The sequence below is a fragment of the Schistocerca nitens genome, chromosome 2 (genome assembly GCF_023898315.1).
Source record: "Schistocerca nitens isolate TAMUIC-IGC-003100 chromosome 2, iqSchNite1.1, whole genome shotgun sequence".
In the NCBI taxonomy this organism is placed as follows: Eukaryota; Metazoa; Arthropoda; class Insecta; order Orthoptera; family Acrididae; genus Schistocerca; species Schistocerca nitens.
The window spans coordinates 302161196-302181161 of record NC_064615.1 but is presented as its reverse complement, the minus strand read 5'-3'; the positions used below and the strand labels follow the sequence as shown (position 1 = coordinate 302181161).

At 39.3% G+C, this 19966-nt stretch overlaps 1 protein-coding gene across 1 annotated transcript in view; it reads left to right on the top strand.

Annotated features, from left to right (window-relative positions):
- LOC126236057 (probable ubiquitin carboxyl-terminal hydrolase FAF-X) overlaps window positions 1-19966 on the top strand; it is a 346675-nt gene that overhangs the window by 254752 nt on the left and 71957 nt on the right. The window contains exons 32-38 of the mRNA XM_049945098.1: window positions 1776-1920; window positions 4044-4161; window positions 4231-4363; window positions 14289-14467; window positions 14578-14774; window positions 14965-15092; window positions 17813-17979. Coding sequence (XP_049801055.1) covers window positions 1776-1920; window positions 4044-4161; window positions 4231-4363; window positions 14289-14467; window positions 14578-14774; window positions 14965-15092; window positions 17813-17979 — 1067 coding nt within the window. The remainder of the gene's footprint in view (window positions 1-1775; window positions 1921-4043; window positions 4162-4230; window positions 4364-14288; window positions 14468-14577; window positions 14775-14964; window positions 15093-17812; window positions 17980-19966) is intronic.

The following is a 19966-nucleotide window of genomic DNA, read 5'->3' as shown; positions in this document are numbered from 1 at the left end:
TCGACGATGCTGCAGATGGTGAGCTCTGCTTTCATCCCGCTAGCGAGACTGGCAGTCTTCACCAAATCAGATGGCCGCCGGAAGCCAGAGAGGATTTCCTCCGATCCATAGCGACACACATCATTGGTGCCGACATGAGCGACCACCTGCAGATGGGTGCACCCTGTACCCTTCATGGCATCCGGAAGGACCCTTTCCACATCTGGAATGACTCCCCCCGGTATGCACACGGAGTGCACATTGGTTTTCTTCCCCTCTCTTGCTGCCATTTCCCTAAGGGGCCCCATTACGCTCCTGACGTTGGAGCTCCCAACTACCAGTAAGCCCACCCTCTGCGACCGCCCGGATCTTGCAGACTGAGGGGCAACCTCTGGAACAGGACAAGCAGCCATGTCAGGCCGAAGATCAGTATCAGCCTGAGACAGAGCCTGAAACCGGTTCGTCAGACAAACTGGAGAGGCCTTCCGTTCAGCCCTCCGGAATGTCTTTCGCCCCCTGCCACACCTTGAGACGACCTCCCACTCTACCACAGGTGAGGGATCAGCCTCAATGCGGGCAGTATCCCGAGCAACCACAGTCTTAGTCCGATCGGGGGATGCGTGGGACGAGCTGGCCGTCCCCGACAAACCCCCATCTGGACCCCCACAGTGATGCCCATTGGCAACAGCCTCAAGCTGTGTGACGGAAGCCAACATTGCCTGAAGCTGGGAGTGAAGGGATGCCAACTCAGCCTGCATCCGAACACAGCAGTTGCAGTCCCTATCCATGCTAAAAACTGTTGTGCAAAGAACGTCTGAACTAATCTACAGAGAGCACAAACAAATCGACAAAATTTAAACGGTTATTAAAATACAAGATTGCCTAGTAAATGCAGTAATGCTGCTACTTGCGCACTGCTGACACACTGCTCGGCGGCGGAAGGAGACTACGCGATTTTACACTATTCAGGTACTAAAACGCGATGCTACAACTCTCAAATACTATAATACGCCCGAAATTTATGAATTAAACAATGCAAGTACCAAAAACACTCAAAGAAATTAAGAATTAAACTATGTAACAAATGAGTGAGCTAGGAGTATACGACTCGCTGCTGTAGCTGCTTATCCAACGGCGGCAGGGAGCACACTTCAATCCAGCTTATAATGATTAAAGTATCAAAAATCTTAGTGTTCCCTATCTATATTTGTACCTACATGATCACTACTGATGGAATCCTTAGTTACTCTTGATGCACTGTTTTATCATTTTTGACATGCCAAAGCTGTGAATGATGATTATGATAGAGAGTGTGCAGCTGATTTCACCTATGATATTTGTGTTTGTAAATAAAGTGGTTACTTGTAAACTGTGTATTTTTCTGTTTATAATTGTCCCCAGATAATTTTCATAGTTTGAAGAGCTGAAACTTTGTCCAGAATTTATTTCCAAATGTGTACATTGCCAACAGGTGATTGGCATGCAGAATAATAGATTTTCCAGTTTTTATTTTTTATACCATTCTCTGTTCAGTGCCTGCTTTTTCAAAGTGTTTGTAATCAGTCACTGTTTTAAGGTCATGTCATACTCTGTTAAATTATTATTTTTAAATATTATTATTATTATTATTATTATTATTATTATTACTGCTCACATGCATATCCCACACTCTTAAAGGAAGCCCTGCAAAAACAGCTTTGCTTTTTCTTATGAGGGTAATACAGTATATTGAATTTTTATAAGGTATTTAAAAATTAAGTGTTTTGAAGTCACTATATTTATTTAAATATTCTTAGTTTCAGGCCTTGCAAAATTGGAAGGTGAAATGATTGACTATGAAGAAATTTCAAAGGACTTATGTACAAAATATCAGTTATCAGGAATTGTTGTTCACAGTGGTCAAGCCAGTGGCGGACATTACTACTCTTACATCTTGCACAAGTAGGTTTAATTTGCAATTTCTCTGTTAGGGGTTGATTAATTTTATGAAAAGCTTAAATCCTAACACAGGTTTAATGACTTTGTATTGCTAGTGCTGAAAAAATAACTTAAATGTTTATAAGTGGTGATGTTTACACAAATGCAGGATGTTTAGGATAGACATAAAAATCATAGTAATACTGGCAATCCAGAAAGAAAATCTAAAATACTTGGTAGCAGTAATCAGTTCCATTAGGATAGAAAGCTGTTGCTTTGTGAGAAAAGCACAATACCACATATACACTGAAGAGCCAAAGAAACTGGTACATCTGCCTAATATCGTGTAGGGCCCCCACGAGCATGCAGAAGTGCTGCACCATGATGTGGCATTGACCTGACTAATGTCTGAAGTAGTGCTAGAGGGAACTGACTCCGTGAATCCTGCAGGGGTGCCCATAAATACATTAAGAGTGCGAGGAGGTGGAGATCTCTTCCCAACAGCACGTTGCAAGGCATCCCAGATATGCTCAATAATGTTCATGTCTGGGGAGTTTGAAGGCCAGCGGAAGTGTATAAACTTAGAAGAGTGTTCCTGGAACTACCATGTAGCAATTCTGGATGATTGGGGTGTCGTATTGTCCTGCTGGAATTGCGCAAGTCCGCCGGAATGCACAATTGACATGAATGGATGCGGGTGATCAGACAGGATGCTTGTGTGTGTCACCAGTCAGAGGTGTATCTAGACATATCAGGAGTCCCATATCACTCCAACTGTACATGTCCCACACCATTACAGAGCCTCCACCAGCTTGAACAGTCCCCTGCTGACATGCAGGGTCCATGGATTCATGAGGTTCTCAATACCCACATCCATCCACTTGATACAATTTGAAACGAGACTTGTCCGCCCAGGCAATGTGTTTCCAGTCATCAACAATCCAGTGTTGGAGAAGACGGGCCCAGGCAAGCCATAAATCTTTGTGTCATGCAGCCATCAAGAGCACATGAGTGGGCCTTCGGCTCCAAAAGCCAATATCAATGGTGTTTCATTGAATGGTTTGCACACTGACACTTGTTGATGGCCCAGCATTGAAATCTTCAGCTATTTGTGAAAGGGTTGCACTTGTATCATGTTGAACGATTCTCTTCAGTCGTCATTGGTCCCTCTGTTGCAGGATCTTTCTCCGGCTGCAGCCATGTCGGATATTTGGTGTTTTACTGGATTCCTGATATTCATGGTACTCTCGTGAAATGGTCATATGGGAAAATCCCCACTTCATCACTTCCTTGGAGATACTGTGTCCCATTGCTTGTGCGCCAAGTATAACACCGCATTCAAACTCGCTTAAATCTTGGATAACCTGCTATTTTATTAGCAGTAACTGATCTAACAATTGGTGTTTCCGACCACAGTGCTGTATTCTGCCTGTTCACATCTCTGTGTATTTGAATATGCATGCCTATACCAGTTTCTTTGGCGCTGGATGTAGATATTATTATAATAGCCACTCTTTGTAAAGCAGGTGTGGGCAAATTTCTTTGATCCGTGCGCCTGACTTGTTCTTATTTAAGGTCATGGGCCACCTTGTCACCTGACATGATGTGACATCAGCACTCCTAGCCCATGAAATCAAAACTATATCATCTGTGCCATTAATGTTTGTAGGGTAAAGCACCAACAAATGTCACCCCTTCTTGACACACTACAACCAAGAAATTATGCCTTAAAATGCATTATTTTGAGAGTACATCCATTTTATGTTCACTGCATCTTCAGACGTTTAAATTATTTACGGATCAGGAACAACATTATTTTTTTTGCGTAAGACATTTTACAGTAGCTCAGTTGCAAAATTCTGCAGTCCCCTCTCCATCCATCCACCCTGCCTCCTCCTCTCCCCTAATTGACACCTGGATCTGGCTCATGGACTGCCAGTTGCCCACCCTAGGTATAAAGCCAATATTTGAGGACAATCCTGTCTTAAAGCACTTTACACTGTGAACATTGTCATTTAATGTGTAGTTGTAAATTGAGGATGATTGTTTCCTCCTCCCCCTTGTTTCCTGCTGATCTTGAGGAACTTTGCAAATGTATGCACATACTACAGTATTTTAATGATCATCGTATATCAAATAAATTTCAGGCAAAATGATGGTACTTCGAAGTGGTACAAATTTGATGATGGTGAAGTGAGCGAGTGTAAAATGGATGATGATGAAGAAATGAAGACACAGTGCTTTGGTGGTGATTATATGGGAGAGGTAATTATTTTTTTGTTAGTAGTAATGTTTTACTGTGGCACAGTTTCTTACTGAGACAATCTGTTTTAGGTGTTTGACCACATGTTGAAGAGAATGAGCTACAGGAGACAGAAGCGCTGGTGGAATGCCTATATGTTGTTCTACACACGTCTGGACGTGGAAGAGAACCTTCTTGTGAAAAGCTTCAATGAACTATCATTATGTAAGATTCAAATATTCAGTTACTGGTGTTTGCACACCAGGACTTGAAAGAAATTTGATAACTTTTAATTCTTCACCCAAGTGAAATAGAAGTAGTTGTGTCAAATGCAAAATAAGTTGAGAAGTTAGCACAGACTCACTATTAAACAAACTAAGTACTGTTTTGAACAAAGGCAACAGCTAACTTGCATCAGCTTGACCAATGGCACCAGCAAATACACTTGCCAAAAAACACACATTCTATTTGTGAACAGTTACCTGCCAGGTAGTTGTGAAAGAGTAAATTACAGAATGTGATAATTGGGAGAGGAATATGTGCTGGGACTAGGAGGAGATAGGAGCTACAAGTCTTCACTGCTCCTCATTCCTCTCAATACTTTTTATTCTTCCTCAACAACCATCTACCTAGGCATCCACTTGCTAATATTTGTGCCGTGTGTGCTGGGGGGGGGGGGGGGGGGAGGGGGGAGGGGGGGGTGTTATCTTTCTTTCTTGTTTGTTATTTCATTTATAATGGTAAGTACAGTTTTGCTGTACATTGGAAGTTTCATTTAAATTGAAAAGCAGATCTTGTGTGTTCTTTGTCATTGCTTATAATTCTGTTCCACATTTCACAAACAAGTGAGCAAAATTTTTTTATGTGACAAATTTGTACAATTGTCAGAACTAGATCTAAGGAGTAAGTCATTCAATGAACTTGTGTTAGCTCAACAGTCAAATGTCAGACTGCAAATTCAACATCCAGGGCCAATTTCTCAGGGGATTCTACATTTTTTATCTATCACTTACCACTGCCTTCATCCCTGGCAATGAAGTGATAACATGTAACGTGCTGAGTTGCAACTGGTTCAGAGTCCACGTTAAACTCTATGTTCTCCCTGTAATGGCCAAAGGAATACAAGAGCATACCACCACTTCCAGTATGATCGTGCCTAGTAAAGCACTCCGGTGTTCTAACCATCCTTCATATTGATGACAACTTTACCTATGATTGCATTATTATTTGAATGTTCCAGTTCTGTGCCACAGATTGCTACATTCCTGTGTATCAGCTATGACTTGCTTTGCCTTCCTTGTTGCATTTATCACACTATTGTTTTTAAATTAAATGGACAGCTGTGTTGTTGAAAACTCTGTATAATAGTGTTCATTATGTGACATGTTGCTCCACTGTGAGAGTAATTTGGATTATGTTGTTTGAGGCAGCTTCTCATAACTCAGCAAACTAAAATCAATTTTTCAAAGTGCTCTGATCTGGAATTATTTGGATTTTCTTGAAACAACTGCAGATGGTAACTTCTGTAAAGTGTACTAATGACTAGGGACTGAAAAAGTAGTGTCTATTTTTGACAAAATTAGCACCTACATTGGGCAAAATTAACATCTATTTTCAGCAAAATTCACATCTAAATTATTGTTGTTGTTATTATTATATAATGATTCAATGTATAAATTTAAAAAAGTTGGAATCTAATTTGCATGATGTTGAAATGGACCATAAAGTGTATTTCTACTTGTGTAGATCAATGTGTTCAGCCCTTCCAGATGCTCAGTCCAAGTTTCAGTTCCATACGGCCATGACGTGTGTTTTGATAGTGTGTTGTGTGTTACAAAAATGGAACAGCGGAATTCAGAGCAGTATTTTGCAATCAGGTTTTGTGTTAAACATGGGAAGTCCGTGAGTGTGACCTTTGAAAAGTTGTAATACATCTGTGGGCAACATTCATTATCAAGAACACAAGTTTTTCGCTGCCACAATTCATTTTTGGATGTCTGGGAACATGTTGAAGATAACAGTGAAGATGATGGGTAATCTGTTAAACACTTTCACTGAACATCAAATTTTGATTGAAGATTTACGCAGGCAAAAGGTTTGTGACAGAATGCTGCCAAGAAACCTCACAACTGAGCAAAGTGACAATTGAAGAAAAATGTGTTCATCCTTTTGAAGGGATTGCCAATACCAATGACCACAAATGGTTCAATTGTACAATCACAAGTGATGAATCCTGGATTTTTGAGTATGATCCTGAGACAAGGCGGCAAAGTGAGGCATGACATACTAAGATGTCTCCTTGACAAAAAAAGTTCAAATTAGAAAATGAAAAATCAAAACAATGCTGATTTGGTTTTTTGATAGTAGGAGTATCATGCATAAAGAATTTGTTTCTCCAGGACAAACTGCAACCAAGTGTTTTACAAAATGTCCTTGAATGCCTCAGAAGATGGTGAATCGAGTGAGACCAGATGTTCCAAACAAGTAGATACTGCATCAAGACGGTGCCCCATGTCACACGGCCACTTCCATCACAGAATTTTTGAACTCAAAAGGCATTCCTGTTGTCCTGCAGCACCCCTATTCACCTGATCTGAGTCGTGTCACTTTTTTCTTTTCCTGCAATTGAAAAATATCTGAAAAGGATGTCATTTTGGTACTCTGGAAAACTGTGACTGACTTGTTAAAGATCTTGCCAGTTGAAGCCCATCAGCACTGCTAGCAAGACTGGGAACAATGACTCCGCAGGTGTATAGCTACCGAAGGAAACTACTTTGAAGGGGAAAATATTGTTGTTTGGAAAAAAAATTGTAGATAAAAAAATGTCTCATTACTGTTTTCACACACCTTTTAGGAAATCACTCACCTGCAGTTCAAGAGATGAGAGAGCCATGGACATACTTAACAAGCCCATAAATATTATTACCAACTTTCTTGGTCCTGGGCATGACGTTAAACTGCATCGGAAACAGAGTGACCACCGGTATAAGTGCTCCCCATCTATCAAGTGCCAATGGCTTCCTTGGAGGGTAGGGCACTCTGTTGTCCTTGGGATAAGAAATCGTCCCTGAAGGCGAAAGAACCAGATTGGTCAACAGCATCAGAATGTGGTAGGCAATGAGAAACCACCACATTAAAGAACCTATGGATTTCTCTAGTTGCACATCATGGCTGTGTTCAAAACCAAATTTTGCGGAGTTTCAAGTCCCCCAATTGGATCTCCAGGGGTAACAGTTTCGAGCAATGCTGTCACAAAGAAGAGATTATCATTGAAAGATAGCATGAAGATAAGCACATGGAATGTGAAGACGATGGCTCAGGCTGGAAAAATCAACACTGCAATCCAAGAAATGGAAAGAATGAGCATTAAGATCATGGGCATTAGTGAAATGCGATGTACTGGTTCAGGTTCTTGTAACATCAATGAACACAGAATTTACTACTCGGGAACATCTAATGGACAGTATACATCTGGAGTATGACTTATAGTATATAAAGCAATTGCAGAATGTGTCACTAATTGTGTACCTGTTTCAGAGAGAGTGATGCTACTCCAAACAAGTGCTTTACCCGCACAACTGAACATTATTCAGGTCTATGCTCCAACAACAGACCGTAGTGATGAAGAAGTTGCAGAATTTTATTCCCAAATCCCAGGTGTTTTGGCAACAACTACCAAAGAAAGATCTTACAATTATTATGGGAGATTTTAATGCCAAAATAGGAAGGGGATCTGAAGGCGACATATAGGTCTCTATGGACTTGGTGAAAGGAATGAGAGAGGCGAACTAAGTGCATTTGCAGGAGAGTGGAGATTTGTAATAACTAACACATTCTTCACACTGCCACCCAGAAGTCTCTACACCTGGAAATCCCCAAGAGATTCAGATGAAAATATTATCTGGAATCGGGTTGATTATGTCTTGATAAATCAAAGATATAGAAACAGCTGTGTCTCAATGAAAACCTATCCAGGCGCCGACATAAACTCGGACAACGTTCCCCTGGTTGATGTCTTTAAAATCAGAATGAAGAGAGTTCACAAGAAAAAAGTCAAAGTGTATGATATCCGCAAACTGAAAGAATCTTCCATAAGAGAAAAATGCAGGCGTCCATCTTCATAATGAACTAAAGTCTTTGTCAGGTAACTTGTGCACCGAAGAGAAAAGTAAAAAGATAAACTCTATGGTGGAATCAGTTAAAGAACATCATCTGAAATCCAATGTCACCGAAAAGAAGTCATGGATGACTGAAGAGATGCTTAAAATGATGGACAGGAGAAGGAAAGTGAAAAGTAATCCTGATGAATACAAGAATATCAAGGAGATCAGGACTGATACGAGAAGCTAAGGAAAGAGAAATAAAGGACCAGTGCAATGAAATAGAGTAATTACAATTGAAGCATGATAGTTTCAATATTCATAAATAAGTCAGGGAAGTGACAGGAAACAGGTTGGTGAATAATGAAGGAAAAATAATAGTTGGACACAATGAGCTTAAACAACCATGGAAAACATACGTAGAACAACTCTTTTATGACAACCAGCCAGAACTTCCTCAAATATATTGCAAAACAGGATCTAGAATTCTGCTGAAGAAGTACAAGCTGCAATAAATGGAATGAAAGATGGTAAATCACCTGGTCCTGACAATGTGAATGCCGAAATTCTCAAGCTGCTCTGTGAGGGTAATTTAAAATGGTTGACTGCAATATTCAATGGCATCTACTACTCTGGTAATTTTCCACGGGAATGGCTTAAATCTGAATTTATTGCATTGCACAAAGCCCGGAGCTAAGACTTGTGATGAATACAGGACCATGAGCCTGATGAGTCACCTGCTAAAGATATTTCTGAGGGTCATTCACCAAAGAATTAACAAGATCTGTGAAGAACAAATTTCTTCTACACAGTTTGGTTTCAGAAATGCATTTGGCATGTGTGAAGCATTATTTAGTATCCAGGTACTGTGTCAAAGGTGCAGAGATGTGAATTGTAACATTTATGCCTGTTTTATTGATTATCAGAAGGCTTTCGACAGAGTAAAACACCAGAAGATAGTTGACATTTTAAGAAGCAATGGTTTGGATGATAAAGACCTACGTATAATTTTGAACCTATATTGGAAACAGTTAGCTTCTGTGAGGCTGGACAGAGAGAATACAGAATAAATAGACATTCTACGAGGTGTAAGGCAGGGTTTTATATTATCCCCATTGATTTTCAACATCTATTCAGAACACATCTTTAAGGAAGCTCTGATGAAGTATAGATGGGAGTACTCATAAACGGAAAATATATCAACAACATCTGATATGCTGGCGACACAGTAATACTTTCTGATAGTGAGCATAGTTTGCAGTACCTTGTCGATAGACTTGCACAGAAAAGCTCTGAATATGGTCTAGATGTCAACCCTCAAGAAACAAAAACAATGATAATAAGTAAGAACAGAGTCCCTGCATCCCACATTAAGATAGGCCAAAATCACATAGAGCAAGTATGTAAATGCACATACCTTGGCACTACAATAAATGACCAGTGGGATCTTGCTAATGAGGTGAGAACTTGAATTGGAAAATCCACGGCTAAGATGAGTAACCTTTTCAAGAATCATGGTTTAGCGATGTCAACAAAGATCATACTTCTACACTGCTACGTAGTTTCCACCCTCTCCTATGGTGTTGAAACATGGACTCTGAGGCTTTTACGACGTGGCTGTACAGGAGAATTTTAAGAATACCGTGGACAGCGCATATCACAAATGTCGAGGTTCTACGAAGAAAGAGAAAGAAATAAGTACTGGCCACAATGAAAGCAAGAAAGATACAGTACCTGGAATACATCATGTGGAACAATAATAGATACCATCGCCTCCAAACCATCCTGCTAAGAAAAATACCAGGGAAGACAAGTGTTGGCCGGAGAAGAATATCCTGGCTTACGAACATCAGAATGTGGACCTCTAAAACCTCTACAGAGCTATTTAGAGCTGCAAGTGACAGGAAAAGCACTGCCAAGATTGTTGTCAACATCCGGAATGGATAGGAACCAGAAGAAGAAGACCAACTTTCAAGCTTATGCTTGCTCTCTCTGCATATATGTAATTATGTTGCAACACACTATACAGTGCATGGTGGAGAGCATTTGTATCACTATTATCAATTTTCTTTCCTGTTACATTCATGTGTTGAACAAGGGGAAGAATGACTGTCTGCTTGCGTCTGTATGCATCTTATTCTCTCATTTAATTCTCATGGTCCCTATTATGGATAAATATTGGGAGCAGCCTAATGGCCATGCTGTCTTCTTTGAATACAGGCTCTCTAAATGTACCAAACAGGGCTTTGCAAGAACTAGGTACAGTGCACCTTGTTAATCTTCTCTGGGTGCTATCCAGAACCTTAACAAACTGAAGTCTTCCATTCATCTTCCCCAACCCTGATTTTTCATGAACATAGCACTTCATTTTGCTTCTTAGTATTACTCCAAAATACTTACGTGACTTAAATGTACTCAAGATGTTAATCGTTAGTATTGTAATTGGATACTGTTTGTCCATTATATTAATGGTACAGTTAAACCTTGATGTGTCTTCGCAGTCTTCTATAACTTTACCGTGAATGTGCGTATTAAGATCAAAGTGTATCACTATTGAGCTTTAACTACAGTTGTTGAGCCGTTGCTATATCTAAACTATATGTTCTAAGTCGTCCTTTAAATAAGTGTTACAGTTTGAAGCACTCATAAAAAGCCATGGAGCTCACATAATATTATGCATAGAAATCTGGTTAAAACCTGAAATTAACAGCAGTGAGATGCTGGTAAAGTTGTTCTTTGGTAGCAGGGCTATATGGTGTACAGGAACATGGAATTAATACTGACAAGTGAAGAGTCTAGTGGTAACAGGACAGGAGTTCTGGGAAGATGTTGGCAAAAGTATCTAATGGCTTAGGAACAGGCAGCACAGAGTTATAGATGTTGCTCTACTAAGTCAATTTCTACTCCTTATAAATAGCTCTAAATGTGTAATAATATAAATTACTTTTTATATTATATAAGCTCGAGACTGATGTAAGTCAAATCTTCCATTCTGAGTGCCCACCTCCGGACAGCCTGGCACACACAGGAAGAGGAGGACAGGGGTGAGCAAAAAGGTGACCCACCAATCGTAGCCTACACAACTGTACTGCTGTGGCAGAGCTCCCCTTGCAGGGGTGGCCAAATGGGTTGCACATGCACTGAATGCAGTGTGATAAAACTACTTGGTGGACAGCCTACACTGCCTGTCAGCTGACAGGCACTCATGGGCACCAGTGCCCCATGGAGCAGCATTGAAACAGCGTAATGTAACGATCAGTGGAGTTGGGTTTGTGAAAGGTCATTTTGAATTTCAGAGATGTGATTGTAGTGATAAGTTTTGTGAGCAGAGGTGTTGGAAAGTTGTTAGAGAGAAAGGTGATGTGAGTTTGAAGGTGAGGAAATCCTGGAAGGTTACAGAGGTGGTGAAATGCTACAGCTGGTTAAGATCCTGTTCATTATGTGGTCAGTAGCTTGTGAACTATAAAGAAATTTTACTATGTGAGGCAACTAATAATCAAAAGCAGGTCTTTGAAAAATCCAGCATGGTTAAACCCAAATTAGGACGAATGCATTTGACGTGACCAAGACCCTCCAGTGAGCAGTTTTTTAGTAGGTTGGTTACAGCATTTAAAGCATGTTAGCTTATAAATTAACTTAATTACCAGAAATGAAGAGAACAGCAGCCCCAGTAAATTCGATATTATGTAGTTGTAGGGATGGAAAATGGCAATTTCAAAATAGTGAGAAGGTTGAGGTGCTTTGAAAGAGCAGTAGTGGTAATCTACATTGAACATTACAGAGAATGAGAGGTTCAGACAAGGTGGTAAGAAATCTCACAGTGAAAAGAAGCGGGTCATCATAATATTACTGCTTGCTTCATTTTTCTCTCTTTACTACCTCTCATACCTTATTACCTAAGTGTGTACATGGCCTTAAGGAAATGTTAGAAAGATACACCTTTTGATAAATTTTTACAGACTAAAAAGGAGATCATCTCCATGCCATCCTCCATTACCACATATACAATCTTTGGTGTCTCATGATGTGTCTTGTCAATAGCTTTCCTTTAGAGATTTCCTTTAGTCATGTTGTGCAGTTTTTTTCCTCAGTTCTGTTCAGTGCCTCATCATTAGTTATTTGATGTGCTCATCTAATATTCCGTGCTCTTGTAAAACTATTTAGTGTGTTCTCTTCTTGTGTGGACTGTTTATTATCCTTATTTCACTTCCATACAATGGTACACTCCAGACAAATCTTTCAGAAAAGACTTTATATCTGCAAGATTTATATCCAGTGTTACAGATTTCTCTTTTTCAGAAATGAACATATGCATTTTATATCCTCCTTACATGGGCCATCATTAGTTATTTTACTGCTCAAATAGCAAAACTCATGTACTACATTTAGTGTCGCATTTCCTTAAATAACTGCCTCAGTATCGCCTGACTTATGTAGATTACAAACCATTACCCTGGATTTATTTTTGTTGTTGTGCATTTTGTAACCTCATCACTGATCTTGCAAGTATATTCCATCTCTGATAGACTTAGCGTGTCATCAGCAGATCTCAAAATGTTTGTTTCTTCTTGAAACTTCATTTCCTTCCAAATTTCTCCTTGGTTTCCTCCGCAGCTTGCTCAACAAACAGAGATTGTAAAACAACGGTGAATGCTATAACCATGTCTCACTCCATTCGCAGCCATGGCTTTACATTCATGTTCTTTGACTCTTATAACTGCAATCCGGTCTCCGTACAAGTTATAGATAACTATTTGCTCCCTATATTTTTTCCATGCTACCTTCAGAATTTTAGAGAGTGTATGTCAGTCAATATTCTTAAGAGGTGTCTCTAAATCTCAAAGGTTTATCTTCCTTCATTTTATCTTCAGAGATGAGTAGAAGTATTAGTATTGCCTCACGTGTTCCTACATTTCTCCAAAACTTGAACTGGTCCTCTATGAGGCCAGCCCCCACCTGTGTTTCCATTTGTCTCTAAATAATTCATGTCAGTATTTTGCAATCGTGGCTTATTAAATTGATTGTTAGGTGATATTTACACCTGTCAGAACTTGGCTTCATTGGGATTGGAATTATTGTCTTCTTAGAGTATGATGGTATTTCACTTCTCTCATACCTCTTCCACTCCAGGTGGTATAGTTTTGTCAGGGTTGGCTCTCCCAAGGACATAACTTATTCCAAGGGAAACTCCAGGGGCCTTGTTTCGACGGAGGTCTTTCAGAGGTCTGTAAAATTTTTCTTGCAGTGTCGCATCACTCGTCTCATCTTCATCTGCTTCTGCCTTACTTTCAATAATATTGCCTTCAAGTTGATTTGCCTTGTATAGCCATTCTAAATATTCCTTCCATATTTCAACTTTCCCTTTTTTGCTTAGTACTGACGTGTCATCTGAACTCTTGCTATTCATAAAAATGCTTCTCTTTTCTCCAAAAGTCATGTTAATTTTCAGATAGATGTCACCTATCAATCCATAGCCATGCATACTTCTACAGCTTTGCATTTCTTCTCTAGCCTCTCCTACTTTGGTGTGTTGCACTTCCTGCAAGCCTCATTTTCAGGCCTACTTAAGTCCTCACAAAACATAAAGAAACAAACAAACAAACAAACAAAGTGATCAGTTTAATCTTGCACTAGCATAATTGGGCGAAGCAGGAAAGGATAAAACAAATACAAGAGATGTTCAGTTGATGTATTGTGTGTGTTCATTAATCATATTTCCTTCACAAAATTCAACACTTGTTTTGTTCTCCACTGTCCTCCTCCCCTGACAAATGAACTTATTTCGGAAGCTCAGAATCTAGCATTCCTTCCACTTCTTGTAAATGAGAGGCCACGTGTATGTTGTTGCTGTTGCCCATAATTACTAACATCCCCTTTCCTGTTCCCATAGTTTTTCATTTGCCCCTTTTATTATTTGGATTAATAGATTAATCTAATTCTTTGTGCTTGCTTTACTTAGTATGAATGATATTCCTATTATTGGAAAATTAAATCTTCCCTTGTATTGCTGAACTTACCACACAGTAATTTGTGTGTTGTTATCATTTCAGCAGATTCTAAACATGGTATCCTGAAAATGCCCCCAGCAATTGAAAGAAGTGTAAGGAAGCAAAACATTAAGTTCATGCATAATCGTAACCAGTTTTCAGCAGAATATTTTCAGTTTATTAGAAAATTAGTGTCTTGTAACAGTACCCCCCTGAACCGACAACATAATACAGATAAACTGGTAAGTACAGAAGTTGTTTGTCACAGTTTATTGACATGCTTACAAAGAAAATTTAAAAAGACCATTTAAGGCTCTGTTATGTTTGTAAATGTTAGTTTGCATTTTTTTAGAGCCCAGAAGGTGAAGAATTAGCCATGTTGAGTGTGCAGTTGGCATCTAGGTTTCTTTTTCACACGGGGTTCCACACAAAAAAAACTCTGCGTGGCCCTGCGTCAGAGTGGTACGAAGTTCTGTGCCATCATCTTCAGGCATCGAAGCATGTTCGTTGGTGGTTTGCACATAATGTGCTTTTCCAGCACCCTCATAGGTAAGACAGCATCAGTTGAAAGTATTAGGCTTCCTGTAAGTATATGCGCAATATACTGAATTTGTGTTGCCCTCATATGTTGACTATTTTTGTGCATTAGGCTTAGTTGCTATGTAACTGCAGCAGATATCTTTGTTGATTTACTTTTAATTTTGTGAAATTACATTACAGCTCTGTAACATTGTTTCAGGTTTTGTGAATATTTACTTAGTTGTCCAAGCACTGAAGTAAGATCAGCCTTTATGAAAATAATAGTTTTCTTGGCACACTTTTCACTTCAAGATGGCCCATGTGCCCCACCAATGCTTGATGCTCCAAGTAAGTGTGCCTAAAAATAGATAATAAAATTGTGTTAAAGTGTGCTGTGATAATGATGGTAAGAGGAGAAATTCATGAGTTTGTAAGTGCAGTAGAAATGTGTGTTCATTTCTCACTTGACAACTCTAAAGAAGTTATAGTGCTCAGCTTTATCTGTATTACAGCTGAAAGTGGCTCGAAAAGGGATTAATTAGACCGCGATGAAAAATTTTTGTGTTGTAAAATCCCGTAAACCAAAGTATTTTGTGTGTTCATAAATGGGCAGAAGAGGCATCTCTTTCAAAAAGAGATGAAGAAAATTTGAGTTCAATAAGGTCATTCAAAACTGTTGAAGCTTTGACCCCAACCATGAGGTTGCTCAGGTGGGTTTTGCACTTTTAGGTGCTGCTACACTGCTGGTGATAGGTAAAGGAATGATTGAAATCAAACAATGGAAAATCCGTGATGGAATGTAACAGTATTGTGAAAAGGAAAGTTCCCAGTCACAATATAGCGGAGATGCTGAGTCACAGATAGGCGCAACAAAAGACTGCCTCATATAAAGCTTTTGACCAGTAAGGCCTTCGTCAAAAATAGATCACACACACACACAGTGATTATTATACTGGCTTATGATTTCTGAAACTTGAGTATTATGTTGTCAGAAATTATACGCAGTGGAGCGAGAGGCAGATGAATGTCGTAGGCTATGTAGGGAACAAGAAATAAGATGACTATTGGATTGGAGTAACTCTGCACCTTCTATATATCTCATTTAGTTCTTCCCTCATCTGCATAGCAATGACAGAAGCTCCATATTTATTACTGTTGTGCTCTCAGAATACTCAAGATTTCTGTTTTTTGTGAATGTGCTTGCCGTGATAATTTTGTTTTACTTGTCATTGTATTGTACAAGATTATTAATTGTTAATACCAGACTCATATTTGTGGGAGAAAATTTAAATTTTCCATCTGATCATCCTAAAATAGGCTGCCTGTTTCCCTAAATTACTCAATGTAAATGTTCAGATAATTGCTCCAATAAAACCATAGCAAATTCCTTCTTCATTCTGAGGTAGTTTCTTGTCGCAGTAATGACCTGTGTGCTAACAGGAAACTAAATTGCCTTTCTGTCCATTTTTGTGTTGTGGTGGAATCTGCTCTTTACCTCTGGGATTTAGGATTTACTTGCGGGCTCTTCTACAGCTATTTTCAACAACTTACCAGTGATGATAATATTATATGTAAAATATGGTGAGGGAACACAAAAATTGTTTCAGGATAATCATATGGAAAGTTTAGACTTTCTGCTCCCCAATTGGAGTCCAGTGTTAACAACTGAGCCATCCTGCTTAATAACTTAAGATAACATCAAACAGAAATAAAATTATAAAGGCAACTACATTAATCAGAATTAGGACTCTTGACTAATTTGAGAGCACTAGAAGTTGAATTCAGAGTTCCTACTCTCCTGCAGCAGGAAAAGGAAGAAAAACAAAGAAGTAAATAATAAATATGGGAAAGAGGAGTCACTCAAATCTGTCAGGGTACGGCCTATGACCTTCTCCTGGATCATACTCCACAGCATATTTCCAATTTCCTTGGCCCTAATAGTCAAGATTCAGAAAGCAGAATCCAGTACAATATTCAGAATGAAAGAATCCCTCTGTACCAGAATGTGGCTGTGTATGTTGGTCTAAGATTTCAACCATTCCTTTACATGTTGCAAGCAGTGTTGCTCTACATGTGAGCATGCACAAGAAGAAAATAATGGACCTAATTTGCATAAATCAAAATAGCAGTCTAACAAACCAAATGAATTTACTGCTTCTGTCATTATTTAGAGCAAAATTCCGTATCATTTCTTTGTTCTTAATATCTAGCATTCTCATTTTCTCATGTGCAAACTTTTGAAGCCCCCCCCCCCCCAAAGCATGGTTGACTGGTGATGTTGGTTTGTGGTTTGGGTTTGCAACCAAGTTGCCGGTTCCAATTTTGAGCACATTATTTTGAAGATTGAACATTGACATCCAGTGGATTTCATTCTCACCAACAAACCTACAAGAGATTCCTTGTAGTCTCTGAAACTGAGGACAGCATGAGTACCCACATTCTGTATCAAAATGACATTTCATTTGTTGAACAGGCTATTAGATCAATCCTAGAACAGAAACACACATCTGACTGAAGCAGTCAAGAAAATAGACTGTTGTTGTGCAATGCCAGATGTATAATCATGACATAAGGTACTATATGATCTGTGTCTTGGTTCAGGCTCAAAGTATTTGGGCCATTGTAATTAAGGAATTTATCAAACTAAAATGACAGAAAGCCATACTTTGGGTTGGGTTGTAGGTTTCAGTTTCTCAAGACTTTAGATTTGGTACTCAATTTGCTGAGAGGTTTTTAACTGTCTTATCCGTCAGAGCTAAAGAACATGGGGAAGTTTTACATTTCACAGAGTAGCAACATGAGTGCAGAAAAGGAAATATGTGCCAGAGATAATTTTGGGCACCAGCAATGAAACTAGGTTCATGACATTAAATAACCCATAATTCCTCATTGCCATTGCATTCTTGACTGCAGTCACATGTAAGGCCATGTCAACACCACCCTCAGAAGTGAGAAACCCTGAAACACAAACATCTGAAATTGTTGTTTGCATAATTATTTCAAGGTGGCAAGGTAGTCAGCTGTTATGTATTTTGACTGTTGCACTAATGCTTGTGTTCCACTGCCAGGTATACTTCTGGATCCACATGCCACACTCAGTGACCATCTCTTGCACGCTGTTCTCTTACTTCTGCATAAGGAGGTGTCTGATCATGGACGCCACCTACCACATTACTTCTCATTATTCCACATGTATGCATCCTTAGGGATTCCAGAAAGGACTCAACTTTTGAAGGTGGGTATTGATTTACAGAGATCTATGTAACTGAAATAACTATTTTTGCAGGTTGAGAGGGTTCTCTGGGAGGCAGAATCATAAAATAATCTCGATGTAGATTTAGGTTAAATATGTCGGTCATTTACTATTTGTCTGTACTTTTTAAATAAGTTTCCACAAGATTGTATAACCATGAAGATTTATTACATGAACATGTTCATTTATGTGTATTCAATTTGGAAACTTTACCGAACACTAAAATAATTGACCAATGTTTTTCAAAAGTCTTCACAGTTTTGTTGTTGTATAATGTCTTATTGATGAAGCTTATCATTGTCTACTCTTGAGGCTGCCCCTCATTTACAAATGACAAGAGTACAGAAAGGTCACACCTCTGACCTTTTAAGGAAAAATCCCAAATATAATTCAGCAAAAATTCTGTAGTCACATATGCCACCCCATACAAATGAGTAGGCATGTTACTGCAAGGTGTACAACTTTGCTTCCACTGTTTTTGTTTTTTGTCTCCCCCTCCCCAACATTTGAGGCTTTAATGAAACAAATTGCTGGCCACTACTTCACTACTTTCTCGCATCTTTTGGGCAGTGTCGAATCCTCCGTCGAAAATATTGTTCATCTTTTGAAGCGATCTGTGAATCAACCCAATTTGTGACTTCTTCATGAGATCGGAAGTGTTGGTCAGCCAGGCCATGCGCCATTGAGGTAAACAGGCGATAGTCAGAGGGTGTGCAATGTCTGCAGAATATGGCGGGTGGGGTAGGACTTCCCATTTTAATGTTTCCAAGTACGATTTGACCTCTTTTGCAACATGGTGTCGAGCGTTGTCATGCTGCAAAATCACTTTATCGTGCCTCTCACTGTATTGCAGCCATTTGTCTTTTAATGCTCTGCTCAAATGCATTAATTGTGTTAGATAATGAGCACCTTTGATTGTTTCACTTGGTTTTAACACCTCATAGTACACAACGCCGAGCTGGTCCCACCAAATGCAGAGCATGATCTTGGAGCCGTGAATATTCGGCTCAGCTGTCGACGTGGAAGCATGGCTGGGGTATCCCCATGATTTTTTGCATTTAGGGTTATCATAATGAATATATTTTTCATCCCTGGTCACAATGCGATGCAGAAATGCCTTCTGTTTTTTCCTCTGAATCAACTATTCGCAAACACACAAATGCCGTTAAACGTCTTTTGGTTTCGGCTCACATGGGACCCAAGTTCCTTCTTTCTGAATCATGCCCACAGCCTTGAGACATTTTGAAATGGCTTGCTGTGTCACTCCCACTAATCGTGCAAATTCTTCTTGAGTTTGACATGATTCTTCACTCAGCAATGTCTCCCATTCTGAATCTTCGAAAACATTCTCTCTTCCACCACTATGCCGGTCTATGACGTTAAAATTACTGTTCTTGAAGTGTTGAAACCACTCGCGACACATTCTTTCACTAATAGCGTCTTTACCATACGTACTTGAGAGCATTCGATGGGACTCAGCCGCTGTTTTTCTCATATTGAAACAGAACAGTAACACCTCCCGCCAATGACAAGAATTAGGCTTGAAATCTGACATTTTCAATCGAGAACAACTTTATGGCGCAGGCACAAATCACCTATTGTTTAAATGAGGTTATGTTGACCAAGGTCCAAGCTAACTGCCTGACGTCTGCTATCTGTTTCTTTAGACTGCTGCTTACCATTCTCGCCACCTATCGGCAAATGGTGGAAGCAAAGTTGTACACCTCATATTTCTTAAGTGATCTAATTCAAACATTAACCAGTATAACACTCAGTTTTTTTAATGGATTTGTTACATACATAGAACATAATTCATATTTGTCTTTCTTTTTCATTAATTAATCGTCCATTTACTACTACTACTACTACTACTACTACTACTACTACTCCTCCTTCCAAAGTCAAGTAACCATGCAGGCTTCCATGAAAACAGGTCCGTTAATCAAAGCAGTACTGTTAGCATTTGCGC